The sequence below is a fragment of the Oculina patagonica genome, chromosome 9 (assembly GCF_052425735.1).
Source record: "Oculina patagonica isolate OP01 chromosome 9, crgOcupat, whole genome shotgun sequence".
Classification (NCBI taxonomy): domain Eukaryota; kingdom Metazoa; phylum Cnidaria; class Anthozoa; order Scleractinia; family Oculinidae; genus Oculina; species Oculina patagonica.
Genome location: NC_135766.1, coordinates 29,226,486 through 29,243,903, shown reverse-complemented (window position 1 = coordinate 29,243,903; position 17,418 = coordinate 29,226,486). Strand labels below are relative to the sequence as shown.

Below are 17,418 nucleotides of genomic sequence, written 5' to 3'. Positions count from 1 at the left end.
AGAGGAGTCGAAGCGCTCTCACTCAACTCAGGAAAACGTGCTGCTATTTTCTAAGAATCGGACATAAAATACACATGAGCAGAAAACTATTTGCAGCAAAATCACTGTCGGACGGTGATACGCAAGAACAGACCATTATTTGTAGGCGGTTATTTGCAGGTCACGTGCTAGGCTCTCGGCCAATGAAAATAAAAGGAGAATAATGCATTGAATTTTAACAGAAAATATTTGTCATCATTATCATCCTCGTCATCATCCTGAGAAATATTTGAAGGCCAAATTGTAAGCAGATTAAAAATTCTCGTGTGACGAGCCTCTGAAGTTTCCCCGAAACTGGTTCCAGATAAGCCCGGTCCGACAAGGTAATAAGCCGATCTAACAAGTCATTTACTGACCGAGCAAGCCTGTATAGAAACATATTTCTATTTTACTTATTTTATTTTTATTTTTTAATATATATTCACTTGTTTCTCGAAGAAACTAGCTTGTCTTAGCTATATTAAATTCGAGGATAAACAAAGTTTTATGTTATGTTATGTTATGTTATGTTATGTTATGTTATGTTATGTTATGTTATGTTATGTTATGTTATGTTATGTTATGTTATGTTATGTTATGTTATGTTATGTTATGTTATGTTATGTTATGTTATGTTATGTTATGTTATGTTATGTTATGTTATGTTATGTTCTGTTCTGTTTAGATAAGTTATATGGGCCTCGCAATATTTTATGGCGCGTTCCATATCAAGTCAAAAAAGAGGTCGATCAATATCCCTCTGTATCCGGACCCCACACTCTGCAATAACCTGTAATTAAAAATACGCAAACACAGCGTTTTTCCTTGTGAGCACAAGCATTGACGAAAATTAGTCTCGCGAGCAACAAACAATTTTCAAAAAGCTACCTCCACTGAAAACCAAGCATGTGAGCACTTGTGAAAATATGCGAGCACGAGAAAATTAACGAGCACCCACTAAAGCTAATTTTGCGAACACTGCAAAATGCTGAGGGACATTTCATGACTCCAGGAAGAACTGAAAAATCCCACAGATTTAGTGAATCGGGCTATCAAAAAACCTGCTGAGTCGCAATAGTTTTGTCGTTCCAAGGTATCCCAAAGTTATCGATAGTATAATACCATTCATTAAAAACAGTGACCGTACTTTTTGAACGGCTATGTCCATTATACTGAAAGATATAGTTTGCGCCTATAAAGATTGCTGTTTGCCATGAATTTCAATATGTTGATAAGCAAATCGTTTCGACTATTTCCGTGGATTGTTGGTTTAAAGACTGTACAAACTTTACAGTCACTGCTTGCGGCTGATATGAAACTATCTTTAACTTTTACTTTATATCTTAAATGCCTTTTTTCGAGCTTTAGTCTTGGTATCCTTATTCAAAATTATGTCCGCATTGATTGTGGTTAACATTCAATATTTGACCTTTCGGTTGCCGCCTATTGAAATCTGTTTCAATACACCATTTGGCAGACGGTTTTATCTGAAATAAGTTCATGATTAGTTGAAACTTAATATTACAAATCAAAATTGGTGAGGTTAAGCTCGTTCCGTATATACAGAAAGAGATGTTCAATTTGTTACTACAGTATGTTGCCCAGTCTCTGCCCGGTTCAAGAACACGGACAAAATAAACGAATCTGACGAAAATTACATATGTATAGTGGTTGTTTTGGCGGGCATTTTGATCAAACGAGTCTCAATTGCGAGGACAGAAAACTTCCTTGAGGTAAATAAAACTTCCAAAATTACTAGACGCTTCTCGGTAAACTACCGAGCAAATTTCTCAATTTTGTTTTAAAATATTTGTACCGATTACATACTAAAAATGTAGATATAGTTATAGCATCTTTCAGTACCAGCCGTTATTAAGATGATATTAGGTTTCAGTAGTCATAACCGTTTAATGAGGAAATTGGAATTCATTTTTTGCGATATTCGTAATACAACGTGATATATTTGTTTGCTTTTCAATCAGTACAATTAATCAAAACACGGTTTAAAACTGCAACGTAACGTCTAATTGAAAAACAAGGAAGTTTATCTTTAATTAGTATTCACAATTACAATTACTTTTATTCCGCTGTTGTGATTGATTTATTACTTTGTTAATGAAGCATAATAATGACACCACATGAGGATTATTCGGACAATATCTGCCTGTCTATTTATAATTTCAACACAGGAGTCAGTTTTTGCGGACAATATTGCGGTAATTTCTTTTTGTGGGAGATGCTTTTTTGAAAAAAATTGAACCCGCAAAAATATTGTGCCACACGCAAGGATGCCAGTATTCGACCGAACAGGTTCAAACAGTAAAAGTAGAACTTTATTTAAGTGCCGGAGTATTTAGCTAATTGGGCCGGCCACTCTTGAAGCGGCCTTAATATTACATTCAAACAATGTTGTTAACCATGTATAAGAATGCTATTTTGCAAAAATTGGTTTACAAAACTATTTTAATGCATTTTTAAGTAAGATTTTTAATTCGATGATTTCTGAAAAGAAAAACCAGTATCACTATCATCTACAGATGATCTAAGCCGTTTTTTTTTTTTTTTGGTTGTCTAACTTTTTGCAGATCGACGACAAACGAAATGAGCATCTCCACGAAAAGAACTTACACATAAGTTTACTTCGAGTGCTTTCACGAACATATCTCTCTTATTGTCAATGGCCTAAATTTGGGGCTCTTTTGTATCTTAATAACGTTATTAACTTAAAAGCCACTAAGCTAATTCAATCAACAACCTTTGTACATTTCGAAGGTAAGTAAAGGAAGTAGAATTCTCAGAAATCCCGCCAACGAAAGAAATTAAGATATAGCGAATTGGTTGGATACTTGGCAAATGTACTATACTGTTCAGGGGAACCCAACGGACTATTTCAGTGAAAATTCACTTCGAACTTGCGAAGTATGGGGAATATAACACTTGTTGTTTTCGGGGGAGGTAAAAACCTTGTTTTGGCCGCGGTACGGAAAAACGCCAGCTGCGATCTTCAGAAAAGTAACAACAGCTCGCAAATTCGGGTAATGGTTTTGTTCCCTAAAAGATTCTGCTACCTTTATATTCGGCTAGAAAATCCGAAAAGATTTAACTGTGTTAGTTTACACAAATATCACTTTAAAAGGCCCTAACAACAATACAACAACAATTGAAGACTTTTGACTTCTAGTTAACTGTCCTCGTTGAGTGTTTCTGACTGTACATGTGTCATGACCCATTCCGCCTTCACATTATATGGTCAGCTTGCAACATGAAACTGACTCACTTACCTCAGTATCAAGTCTGGTTAAGTTGGCCTTTTAGTTCAGTTGCTGATCAAGGATCTAGTGGTGTGATTAATCCTTCCCTTTTGCTAGTAATACCGCACAAATATTCAACGAATGAAACTAGCGAAGTATTGAAATCTGTCTGACTGAACTCAACAATTTGCAACTCAGTCTGAACAGTGTAAAAATAGTTTATTTTTAAGCTAAGTTTCGAGTGATTGAACATGATTGATATAACCTTGCTTGAACTTCGATATGAGCGTTGCATGACGTTTGCCGTTTGGGCAACCATGATCATGCGAAATATTGATCTAAGATTTCTACATCGGTCGTTCTCTCCGTTAACCGCAGGCTAACAAAGTCTAATTCGCCGCCGTCAGTTTATTGGGCTGCGTTCTACCAAATGCTGAAGCCGTTTTGTTCAAGGCGCGACTGTGCTAATGTTCGGTTTGCCTTTTACCGACGCCTTCTGAGTGTTTTAATTTGTTTGCAGAGATGTTTCCATTTTCACTGTTAAGCAGAGAGTAAAAACGAGACCAAATTATCTTCGCTTTTAATTTATTGACCAATTACATGCAAATAAAACTGTAACTATGTATATTAATTTCGATCGTGAAAAAGAAATAAAAAAAACTATGAATTTTAACCCGAAGAGGCAGCCAATTTAAGTAAAATGTATAATTATTATTTCTTATTAGTTCAAGGCGGAAAAATTTTAGTGATTAGTTTGACTGATCACATTTTTGTTTTGTCCCTATTCTCCCAGATCTTTTCAAAACAAATGTCAACACTTCTACCCCGGTCAAACGACAGAAATTTGCAATCATCATCATCATCATCATCATCATCATCATCATCATCATCATCATTATCATCATCATCATCATCATCATCGTCATCATCAAAAAAAGTACTTCAAAGATAAGGTTATCGTTTTCGCTGTTCAAGGTTCGATTCTTTATCAGTATCCTGATGATTAACTATTTTTTTTTTAATTTTGCTAATCTCCCTGTTTAAAAACAGAGAAATGCGGACTAGTCAGCCGGAGCGACATCTTTGAAAGCTTTTAGGTTCGGATGCGGAGCATTTAAAAAGTTAAAATACTTGTTTATTTGAGGGAATGGAACACCACAAATCCAGACCGTTCCTCGTCTCCAGCATGCAACACAGTGGTGCTGACAACGATGTCTGGTTTATAGAGAAATGGGTTTGAGGTAATTCACTTGAAGCCGATGATCATGAGAACATTTTTCTTTTCGCCCATTTATTAAGTTTACTAGGATCCTTAATGAACAAGATTTTGTAAGAACATGCCAACTAGGAAAAACCTCAATTCAAAATGGCTGTTACTTTCACCAATGCTATCAACAATAATTTTACTACAAATTAATACAGTCCTTAATCAACAAATGCCTGTCTTTTTAAAGCCCCTCCAGAAGATTATATATCTAAACTTGTTTTGGGGGTTACTTTTTCAAATGGGTTTGCAAGCTATTCTACTTTCCATGTTTCAATTTAAATACTTCTTATGTTTATGCTTTATTGCTTACTTGCTTACTTAAAAGAACCCACTTGATAGCAGTTACCACACATATTGTTTATTTATGATAATTAATGCTAATACTAGGAAGCCATTTAGCTTTTTCGTGGTCTTGTGCGAGGACGAGGACGAAGAGCTCGGGGTGGTGGTTGGAGAAGCTCCCGACACCTCCAGTGTCCATTCATCTGCTCTGTAAGTGCCTGTAAATGACGTCACTACACCAAACATGTCGTGCACTTGTCTAGAAATTAAAGTTAATAATGAAACAGTGTAAACTGATTTTTTTATAGTTATTATTATTTACATGCAAGCAAAAAATAAACAAATTACGCATGCAATACAACCCCTTCATTCATTCACTCGTTCATTCATTTATTCTTCCATGCATTCATGCATTCATTTGTACGTTCGTTCACTCGTTCGTCCATTTATTCATCCGTCCACTCATCCATCAATTCATTTATTCATTCTCATTCATTCATTCATTCATTCATTCATTCATTCATTCATTCATTCATTCATTCATTCATTCATTCATTCATTCATTCATTCATCTGTCCGTCCGTCCGTCTTTCCGTCCGTCCGTTCATTCGTTCGTTTGTTTTATTATCATTATTTATTTGTTTGTTTGAAGAAATCTAACAAAAGTTTTTATCTGTCTACATACTCACCTCAAAAGCTCTACAGTATCTCCTCCGGTAGAAATATCGCTTCCAATGAATCCCACACCCCACTCGTAACGTCTTTTTTGAACTGTTCGTAATTTCACCCCACTAACGGAACTTTTCTCCACATAATTCGAAACCTATCATGATAACACACAAATTATGTTTTGGTTTTTGCTACTGAACAAGGTGAGATCAATAGTAGTAGCTTTGCGTTCGGTAACAAAACCGAATATAACAAGAACGTTTGGTCAACGTGAAATGTTTTCAGGTTACCTAAGTCACGAATTCCTAAGGAACAGTGCTGTCATATCCTGAAATTTAGACTTAGTAAGGCCTAAAAGCGAAGCTCGTCCATAAAAAATGTACATACAGCAAGTAACTGAACTACTCAGAGATATGTTTAAAGAATTTAAAAGGCTATAATATTAAAGAAATAAAAAACGCGCCCGAGTGCATTATTTGAGTTCTATAAGTACGCGGGAATTTTTAAGAACACAAGAAAAGCTCGAGTGTTCTTAAAAATCCCCAGGTGCTTATATAACTCAATAATACACGATGAGAAAGTTTTTTATTTCTCTTATGAAAAGCTAAAGAAATTGCGCGCTAAAACTCGTGACGTAAGCAGCGTGCATTATTTATGGGTTAGAGAAGGGTTAGAGACTGTTGTGAGTGTTTTGTGACAAATATACACGCACGCGCTGGCCGCACAATGAACGAGAAATTTTTAATACTGCACGAGGCGTAGCCGAGTGCAGTATTGCAAATTTCGAGTTCATTGTGAGGCCAGCAAGAGCGTGTATTTGTCAACAAAACACGAACGGACAGACTCTAACCCTTTTAATATACAATCTGAGTACACTGCAAGCGATCATCGACTTAACGAACTTCAAACAATAAGCTTAATGTTTAAAAATGAGAAGTGTAGTAGTACATAATTACACGGGATTACATCACAGCGAGAAGCTTGTTCAAAGCGAGTCGATGGCTTTCACAATCAAGCAACTACAAGCAAGTCAATCGTACACAAAAATGTATTTATTGAGCTGCAGTTTACCTTTGAAGACATTGAACATGAAAGCGCTTCAAGTTGTTTTTCTCTTCGATTTTGTTTGGTATTGGATCGTTGATAATTTGAGGAATATCGTTTTCTTCCACTTCTGCAAGCCTTGAAGCTGAAGACATTTCCAATAATGCACGATTTTTGTGCATTAATACTGCACTGTCGGAGATTGCTGACGACAGGTAAAGCAAAAACACGTGATATATTTTAACAAATTGCGCGCGTGGATTTTGGACAGTGAACGAAGATTGTATATTAAAACTCGATAAAGCACGCGCGTGACGTACGCAGCGTGCTTTATGGGACTATACCAAAATTTATGGGACTACCGTATTTACTCCAATAAGCGCCGCGGCGCTTATTAAATTTTTCGCGCCTCAAGTGCGGCGCTCATTCGAGGGCGGCGCTTATTTGAGGGCGGCGCTTATTTAAAATTTGGTCGCCGAAAAGAATTTAATATTTTGCATTAATTGAAAATAGCGTCCTTTGATTGTCAGTATTCGTCTCTTGCCGAAGAGAGAAGTGGCGCTTGCTGTCCTTGCAAAGTTCGCGGCCTACGTTGTAAGAATGTTGGATACTAATGGGTGAGCGGTAGAAACAATCACCTTGAACTGCAAAAGATCGCTTTTGATGGAAAGAAATGTCCAAATTTGTTTAAGAGTTGCTTTGTAGTACTGTTTTTAGTCAAACACAATTCCTCAAATAAGCGCCGCACTGGTATTGCGGCGCTTATTTGAGGGCGGCGCTTATTCGGGGGCGGCGCTTGTTCGAGTAGATACCAATTAAACAAAGCCTCCAGGATCTTGCGTATTTGAATGAGTGCGCCCGGAATTCAAGTAGATGTCTCGCAGGTTCTGAGACCTTAGTGGTGTCAGAATGTTCATCAATCCGAACACTGAAATTTCTTTGTGTTTCACCACAGTCACAAATGCCTTCGTTAACCACGTGGGATTTGTGGACGTTTTTGTCCTTCAGATTAAAAAGGGATTTATTTTTTTTCTTGCTCCGCAGCAAAGCATTTAATGATAATGAGAAATTTATTGCCCAACTGTTTTATTTTACTATTTTAACATCCCTAGCACGTCAGCAAAACACTTTCTTACTTTTAAGGGTTCTCTTGGACTGTTATATCATTGGCTGACTGCCTGGCAGTAAGCCAATGAAATAAAAAATGATTACTCAACCCCCGCTGTTTTCATGATCAGTTTCCCGGCAGGTGAGCTGGCGATCAACTTTGCCTCTCACAGGGTATGTGTACAGAAGCAAACTCGGCAGAAACCTATACACGTCATTATCAATTATCAAAGTAGACAATGGGTAATTTAGACAATTATTTGGTTTTAGGGTATAATATTTTCGTTGATTTAGTTTTTGAATACTCACCAGAATGACTTCACTGATAGTAATGCCAGCTGGCAGGTTAAGAATCCAGTTAACAGGTTCGTAGTTTCCAAGCACAAGTACAATGGGTCTGTCTGAATTTCCCCGGCTGATGATATTGACAGTAGCGTTACCAGTCTTCGCGGGAAATCTGTTAGTAACCTCGTACACAGCCAGTACGTGGACTTCATACTGTGTGGAACTATCCTGGGGAGCGCAACTGTATGTAGTCTGGCGCTGGTTGTTATAGCGTGGTATGGCGAGGACTGCATCAGAATTCGCAATGATTTTACATCCGTGAGCATCAGCTAACGAATCAAGAAAGTTCACATTTTGACGCATTAAATACTGGCAATAAAAGTAAAACATCACCGACAATGTTTGAAAGGGTGTTGCTGAGCGATTGGAGGATGACACTTGGCTGGGATCGGACCGTGACTACTTTTCTATTTTTGGTTCTCACCTCATTATTACTTAAGAGCACAACCCCCCTCCCCACGGGAAAAAAGCTGTGTTTCTGGTATTTTAATAGCCCAATTTCGATGTTTTTAAATTCAGCCAAAAACAATAGACATCACTACGAGGCTCCGGGGAATAAACCCCACAAACTCTATAGTTTAGTCCCCGGAGCCTCGTCCTGAGGTCTATTGTTTTAGGCTGAATTTTAATATATCGAAATTGTGGGCTATTTGCGGGACAAGGTTCACAAAATAGGCCGCCTTATTCGTATTCTCGATATTGGACTGGAATTAGCTTGCAATGGAGGCTAATGCGGGTAATCTTTTCAAATGCAAATGACCTGAAGCTGTTATTAATGATATTCCCCTGCATGAGCCTCCATTGCAAGCTAGTTTCAGTCCAGTACCGAGAATACGAATATGGTCTATTCAAAAGAAATACTGATAGGGAAAAAATAAGGAACACGAGGAAACAAAGGACCCCTAGGAGGGGCTCACTTTTGCGCTTGTTAAATTTCCTTGAATTGTAGAAGGTTAGTGAACGGAATAATATAAAAAGTACCGTTTACATAGGATAAAAATAGGTCACCAAGGGTGACATGAGTCTAATGCCGTATGGCATAGTGATACAGATTGCGCGGTTTTCGTAAGCCGGTTAAAATTGGTTAGAGGTTTGTGTTCGGGAGTTTAATTTAAAATGCTTATAGCAAGCTAGGGGCATCGTGGATGATTATGGATGAAAACGAAACAGTCATAAATGTTATATGCTTCACAAAATTTAAAGTATGAACAGGAGTTGATGTTACTTCTTCCGTATTGTCCGTAAAGCAGAAACGATTAAACATTTGGACAAGATTGCGTGACGATTTACAAAAAGCATGTTCATTACAACAAGGGTTGAAGAACTTCACATCGTTTTCTTTCAGATTTTTCACCATTTTGATGATGACTCTTGAAACAGATTTTGCAATAAAAGCACTTGAAATAGTGACTGTTACTCCATTGTACTGTAAGCACTTAGTGACAGATTTTCCTAAAAACGGGTGTAAATGCTCACGTCAATATAATGATGACCTTTTGAACGCTGGAAACTAGGCAATTATTATCGAGCTACCATACACAGGAGCGAAGACTGTTTATCATGATGTACAAATTTCGCGAATCATCACTTCCATATCAATGTAACCATTTTATGATTTTTCTAGCTGTAAGAAGAACTTAAGATCTCTGAGAGTCGTAAAAGCATGAAATTCGATTTCAGTGTATGGCAAAGGCCGGGACAGTGTAATACTGCAAAGCGGCCAAACAAACGCATTTTGATTTAGTCGCGTAACTTGATTTACATTTATCCATGTACATCTTTTATTTTTGAAGGTTTTTGTTTGCACTGTAAAGAAAAAATTGGTCAAAATTCGAATGACTTAAATACAAAAACCGAGGTAAAGTTTTCTATTTTTTAAAACAAAATAAATATTTGGTCGCATTGTGTAAATAAACGCGAGTCGCCGTCGAAATATTTTTTCTCAAAGACGTCTTGCTTTTTAAGCAAGACGAAAACACAAGTGCTTAACTGAACTGAAAACGAAGATTTATTTTCACAAAAAGCTTACAAATGTCTTAACTGGAAAATTATTTCGTCCTGTTCAAGTGTTGAATAATCGTGACTTGAGAAAGAACTTTTAATTATGCGTGGGAACACGTGTCGCTGATTGGCTGTTTTTAATTGAAACTAATCGTGCGTGTCCGTACGGAGTCCGTTCTTGCAGCTGATCATTGTTTTCTACATTACAGCGAACGATTATCGATCCCGAACCATTCCCTTGGGATTGCTAACAGCTTTTTCATATAACAAAGAGTCTAATGCGCATGCGCAAAGCGCACGCAAGCATTAGACTCAAAAATCGAAGCTCAACTTACGCAAGCAAGTATTGGAATTGTAGTCTTTTCCAGAGCAGACGCAGTACCCATCTTTGCAGGCAGCATTCATTTTATCATTGCCAGGGCAATCGTTGCAGCAACATCTCGTTCTGCCGTCTGTGCTGAAGTTTTCATGTCTTGAACCTGTCGAAGTACGCATTTGATAGTATTTATATCAGAATTAATTTGTAATCCATAACTGTTAATATCTGAATGACTGAGTGATATTTTGTGTTATATAAAGAACAGACTCTCTCTCTGCGGAACAACTGTTTGTTAAGCCTTTGGTTATGAACAAAGAAAAAATAATGTTAGATACCGATTGGAGAAGATACATTTTGTAACGCCAGTGTCCATTCGTCTGCTATGTAAGTGCCTGTAAATGATGTTATTACACCATATAAAGCGCACATTTGTCTAAAGAAGGAAAATATAGGTTAATGTATATACAATCCAAGACCACAACTAGTTACGCTAAACTCCCTGTAAATACATGCACTCCTGTTCGCGTATTGCATATATCGATTCTGTAAAATCTTGATGTCTCGAACCTCCAAAACAAAAACGAGAATTCGTATGAATGATGATTTTGAGATACTATACATAAATAAGTAAAAACAAACGACATAATATCGTCCCGATAACTTGGCAATCGATGGCAACCTCATGACGCCATTATACAGGGAATGAGAGAAAATTTTCAAATGCGAGTTCGTAAGAGTTTGTCCTGTGAATTTGCATAACGGAGGTAGCAATACAAAGACTTGAGCACGGAATGAGTCGGTTTGCACGTTCAATCGCAGTCTCAATTGCTTTATATAAAGCATTTCGTTGACAAGAAATACCTGAACTAAAGGAAAGTTGTATTTTACCGCATGTTTGCTTGTTTCTTTGTTTGAAATGAGCAAATTCAAATGCACAATAGAGTCTACTTACTTCAGAAGCCCCACTGTATCTCCTCCCTCTGTATCGCTTCCAAATCCCCTACTCCACTTTGAATCCTTGGTGTCCTTTTTTTCAACCACTTGCACTTGATTCACGTCTCCACTAACAGAACTTTCATCGATATAATAAGCAACCTACCAATATAAGAGGAATTGCCCACTACATGTTTTTTTTTCTCTTAAAAACTTTTGTGATATAATTTTTTTTCCAGACGAAATTAACGATTTTTTTTAAGATATCCCCTTAAAGTTAGACCCCATTTATACCCCTGTAAAGAGGGTCTAGTGTATCACTTTCTTGGGTAAAGGTTATCGTAAAATAACAAAATGATGACATCATTTTACTGCATGCCCGGGGGGGGGGGGGTACTTGACCTTTGTTTAGGTATAGGGGTGCCGCTGGAGGTTTGAAACCCTGACCCTGTTTAGGACAGTGAAAACTTAAAATACCTACCCTGTGTAAGACAACAAGCCCTATTTTAAGACCCTATTTAGGACAAAGGACAACATCAACAATAACTTACGCTTTATTGTGATTGCGTCCCGTACGCGATGTTCGACGCATTGAACTGCAAACACCGATCCCAGCAAATAAAATAATGCTTTTCATTGAAGCGAAAGCGAAAACAATACAAATACTTGAGGACAGTCTTGCAGCCATACCCTGTCTAGGACAGGTTCAGGCCCTGTTTAGGACAGAGGAGCTTGAAATTATATACCCTGTTCAGGACGGGAGGAGTAAAAACCCATACCCTATCCAGCGGCACGTCCCCGTATAGGCCGTATAGGGGAGTGCCCCCCCCCCCCCCCCCCGGGACCGCATGTTTTCTCGGCGTCCTTATATACCCCATCTTTGATAAGCCAGTTTGGATTTCACAATTTCTTTATGAAGTCAGAAGTAGCATAAATCGATAAGAAATACTTTCAAAACAAAGATGCTTATAATTAATTAATACTACCAAAACACACAAGAAACCTTGGAAAAAAATATATAAAAATGAAAAATTGTGTCGAAACTATCGATATGTACAAACTTGTACATATCGATACATTGTGTTCAAACATTGTGTGTGTACATTGTGTTCAAACATATTGTGTGTGTACATTGTGTTCAAACATTGTGTGTGTACATTTGGTACATTGTGGACAAACTTTGTTTGTACATTGTGTACATTGTATACAAACACTACATTGTGTACAAAGGTTAAAAAGTTATGAAAGGTTTGTTCGATGAGCGATTAGTTTTAATTGCTTTTAACTCAGTGTTAGTTGCTATCTGACCTCCCAGAAAAAACAAGAATACCTAAGAGCGGATCCAAGATGGTGGCTGCTCGGAAATTTTGGCCTAATCCTCATATCCTGTGACGTCATGATTACATTTAACAGAGCTGAAAGGGAACATTTGTATAACTTTAACTGTTTGTTTAGAGCAGGGTGTTGCCTCTGAATAAGCCGTTGTGCTTGTGTACTTACCAGAATAACTTTACTGATGGTAATGCCAGGTGGTAATTTGAGAATCCAGTTAACAGGTTGGTAGCTTCCAAGCACGAGTATGATAGATCTATTTGTCTTTGTGGGACCAACAATTTTGACAGTAGCGTCACCTGCTTTAGGAGGATCTTCGTTGATAACCTCGTGCACATCCAGCACGTGAACTTCATACTGAGTGGAACTGTTAGTAGGAGTGCAGCTAAAAGTTGTCCGATACTGCTCTTTCCGTGGTATGGCAAGAGCCGTGTCACTGTTCTCGACAATTTTGCACCCATATGCATCAGCTAAAGTAATGAGAAACTTAACAATTATTGAATTATCACAAGTCATCGTGGTGACACGTGAAAAGGTCAAAAACATGAGTTGGTGTGAGTGACAATTATTTGTGCCTCATGGCCAGTGAATAGCACGTACGTTACCCAACCCTTTTCCTGCTCCTTTAGCATCAAGACAATTTATTTATTGTCAGGAAAACCTAGGTTGCGGTAGGTACTGAACGACTCTACGTTTAGGGGCTAAGAGCCTGTTTTCTAGAGAAAAACTGTCCTTGGTAGTGGTTTTTTAGCTTGTGAATTTTAAGTTTTAACTTTAAGCTTGTGGATTTTAAATTTTACCAAATTTTTAATGATATTGCAATGCCCAATTGAAAATTTCTTAATTGTTAATTGCGCAATATATGTAAATTTTTATTATTATTATTATTATTATTATTATTATTATTATTATTATTATTATTATTATTTTTTTTTTTTTTTTTTTTCAATTTTTATAATATATAATATAAAAAAAAAAAAAAAAAATATTATTATTATTATTATTATTATTTATTGTGTATCCTACAAGCGAGGCCACTAAAGGAAGACAGAGGGCCCTTTGTAACAGCGAAAAAAAGGTAGGGAAAAAGGTATCTTGAGATCTCCTCTACAACGATTTATACCATGCCATAGAAAATACAGCCAATCAGAATACAGGAAAGCCGTTGTATATTCGACGGTATTCAACCCAACCTTCCCATCGTGCGCTGCGATTGTATTCTCGACGAAATTTAGTAAGCGTATTTTCTATGGCATGGTATAAAATAGTTATACAACACTCGCCTAAAGGCTCGTGTGTATACCGAGAAAATACAAGTGACTCGTGGGATATTCCATAGTATACCACTCGAAAGCGTTGCATAACTAGTATATACAAAATTCCAACAGAAACCCATAAGGGTTGAAACGTGTAACTCCCTATGATTCGCATTGTACAAAGCGTTTGCACATTCGTTTACACTAAGTACCATATTTGGAAAATCCCGAAAATCACTAAGTACCATATTTGGATTAAATTCACAGCGCGCGCTAGCTCGCGCTCGATGGCGTAATCTTGTTTTTGAACAAGCTTGGTTTAATAAAGTTAAATTTGGTTAAATTCTCCTTTTTCATCTTCATGAGGTAGTCTGGAGAACTTCGCTTTGATACACTTAAATAACCTCATTAATAATTCATAAAGAAAATACAAAAGAAATTAATGTTTAATGCATGTCTTTATATCTGATAAAGACACGGCTAAACTTTACGTCCAATTTTCTAGGCCAAAATAATCACAAATCTAAATATTGGTGCAAGAATGAGTCGATGACCTACATCAGAAGATGTTTAAGCCGTTCAATAAATTCGCAGTTCGTGTTTTATCAAGTCTAAAACACGAGGCGTAGCCGAGTGTTTTAAACGTGATAAAACACTGCTGCTCATTTATTAAACATTACTTAATGAATTACTTTAGTTTCTGTAAGAAATTTACGGCGTTTAGGTCGAAATTCAAGCAACTTACCGCAAAACCAAAAATTATGTTGCGTGTTTCATTACGTGTATAAAGTATTCGCGTACAAATTGTTCGTGTTTCCAAATATGGTACTTAGCGAAAAAAAAAAAAAAAAAAAAAAAAAAAAAAAAGGGGAGGAAAAAAAGAGAAAAAAAAAAAAAAAGACAAAAACAACCGTTTGATCAGCTTAAAATGAATATTCAAACGCTGTGCGCGCGCGTTACACGTTTCAACCCTTATGGGTTTCTGATTCCAATGAATACCCAGGCCTGTTGGTCTTAACGCTTTAATCCGACAACTAATTGAAATGGATGTATGTGTCTTGTGTTGACATATGTGCCAGGTTTTTGCCGCCGATTTGTTCAGAACAATTAGGACAACTTACGCAAGCAGGTGTTGTAATCGTAATGTTGTCCAGTACAGACACAGTACCCGTCTTTGCAGATAGCCTTCGTGTTTCTTCTTTCGCCAGGACAGCTGTTAGAGGAGCCAAAGCACTTCTCCCGCTGACACAAAACGTCGGTTAAGCAAGAAACTAAGACGATTACGATACCAAAGGCAAACGTATTCGTGTACATGATTGCTGGTGTCTTTCTATGAAGAAAAATAGTAATGTTAGTCCAGGTAAGCTGTGGAATGCCCCCCCGGGGGGGGGGGTATTCCCTATAATGGCCTATACGGGGAGGCTCCGCCCGAAAGGATTACCTTTTTCAGGCTTCAGATATATAAAAGGGTAGAGATTTCACAAGTTTAGGTATATGAAAGGGTAGGAAATTCTGCCATTAAGATATTTAAAAAGGCCTTTAAATTAAATATTTCGAGCAGACGCAACTTATGGTTGTATCGTCTTAATTTATTAAGCGCTACATAAAAATGTCAATAAAACGTCCTGTTTTAAGTATATGTCATGTCGTGTAGGTATATGAAAGGGGTACCTTTTTTCTATAAAAGGTATACGAATGGGATGCTTTTTCTGTCAAAATGGTATATAAAAGGGTAAGGGGATGGACCTTGGGGCGGAGCCTCCCCGTATAAAACGTTTTTGAGTCTCCCCCCCCCCGGGGGGGGGCGGCCTTGAACGACATGATGCACAGTCCAAATGGGAAGGGTGTTCCCGTGTTACCAGGAGCCCCAATTTCTTTAATGTTATTTTTCTGCAGTACATGTCCACGGATCCTAAAAACGATAATAATCTTATAACCTAAACATATAAACAAGTTTTAAAAACTGCAGCTTACCTCGCTACAATTGTTTGTTTCTTTTCTCCTCGTGTGATTTTTGGGCCGATTTATGGTTATTTGGTGGTTTTTAATTCTACCGTTTGTCCTTTAATTCACCCCAGAACAAGACCAAAAAACTGTACGTACGAGGTAACTAGCTTGTTATTAAAAGAGTCATTAAAAGAGTTATGAAGCTCGTTTAATTTTTTTTTTGTATTTTAAGAATATAACCTTCTTCTCTCATCTAAATCCAAAGAATTCGTAGCGCACATTAGGGGCGCTCATATCACGAGCTGAGGTCGTACTCAAGTTTCGACAATAGATTTCATATGTCCTTCATAGCCTAACTTCTTTTACATAATTTCACCTTCCTTTTAGCCCGAATCCCAAGCTAGTACCACTCCCCGGGAGCGGTGAGAGGTGGCTGTATTCGATGGCCAACAGACAAATATCGAACAGTTTTAAAGACCTTCGACAGACCAAATTAGAAGAACACATTTTCGGGTGCTGAACACTGCATTATCACAAAAGAAAACAAAAATCGAACAATACCGCAATACCGCGAAAAAAATAGGAAAATACCGCAGGGTCAAAGTATAAATAGTTGGCTGTTTGTCGTCGCGAGGGCAAAACCAAGGCAAAGCCTAGCGGCCGGACAAGTAAAGGAATGACACGAATTTTAAAAAGTTGTTAAAAAAGTAAAATTGTAGATTAACTAAAGCTTCTTACAATCATTTTTAGTGGAATAACCACCCCCCAAGGGAAAAGAAAAATGGTTGGAGAAATTGGGAAGTTTGAAAATTGGGGGTAAAATTGCAGTGTTCGACTGAAAATCGGGATTCTACTATACTACCATATTACATATTAATAACTCGTGTGGGATAAGACTGTAATAAGACTGTTTCAGCTTGTTTCGAAAACGACCAGCTGCAGAAACCCGAAAATGGTTACTGAAACGTGAAGGAGAGGTTTTTTATACTGACCACCATGGACAAAAACGCTAAGAAAATGCATCCTGCAAATTTGGAGAATATCATAAAACCGCAATTCAAGATCAAATTTTTCTTTTTAAAGGACGTGAACATAAACTGCGAGATTTATAGAAAAATCTAGCGTCAAAGCTAAGCTAAGGGCCGCGGCGCTCCTCATGTTTTTACCCAGGTGCCACGCCTTTCCATTTCGTCGATTTAATGGCGGGATTAAATTTCTGCACGTTCGTCGTATCTCAGTGACGAAACTGAAGAGTCTGGACGATTGCTCGTAGTCTTCTCTGATGGATCACAAAAAACTGGATTGAAAAAAGCCACTGGAAAAGCGATTCAGACCACTATCAATAATACTGCTCGCGCTCAAAAACTTAGCACCACCGAGTGAGTCCGGCTAAAACTAAAAAAAAAAATATTTGTGCCTGAAAAGGTTGCTGTAGACCGTGATGTTTCGTATTTTAATATAATGGCTGATTTTACTTACTCAGTGGGCCTAATGCCGGGAGTGTTTCATTTAAAAAACTGCATAAATTTTTATTATAATACTATTTGCGATAATAAATGTCTTTACTACAAAATCTTGACCGATGTAATATTTTTAGAGCAGAACATTTCTGCATTGTCACTGTGGTCAAACAGTCGATATTCGACC

General features: G+C 37.4%; 1 protein-coding gene across 1 annotated transcript in view; it reads right to left on the bottom strand.

Annotated features, from left to right (window-relative positions):
• The window catches only part of LOC144665097 (uncharacterized), a 115,550-nt gene that overhangs the window by 9,639 nt on the left and 88,493 nt on the right, over positions 1–17,418 (bottom strand). Inside the window, exons 8-11 of the mRNA XM_078526273.1 lie at positions 11,256–11,398; positions 10,639–10,736; positions 10,320–10,463; positions 7,948–8,252 (exon numbers count right to left, since the gene is read on the bottom strand). Coding sequence (XP_078382399.1) covers positions 7,948–8,252; positions 10,320–10,463; positions 10,639–10,736; positions 11,256–11,398 — 690 coding nt within the window. The remainder of the gene's footprint in view (positions 1–7,947; positions 8,253–10,319; positions 10,464–10,638; positions 10,737–11,255; positions 11,399–17,418) is intronic.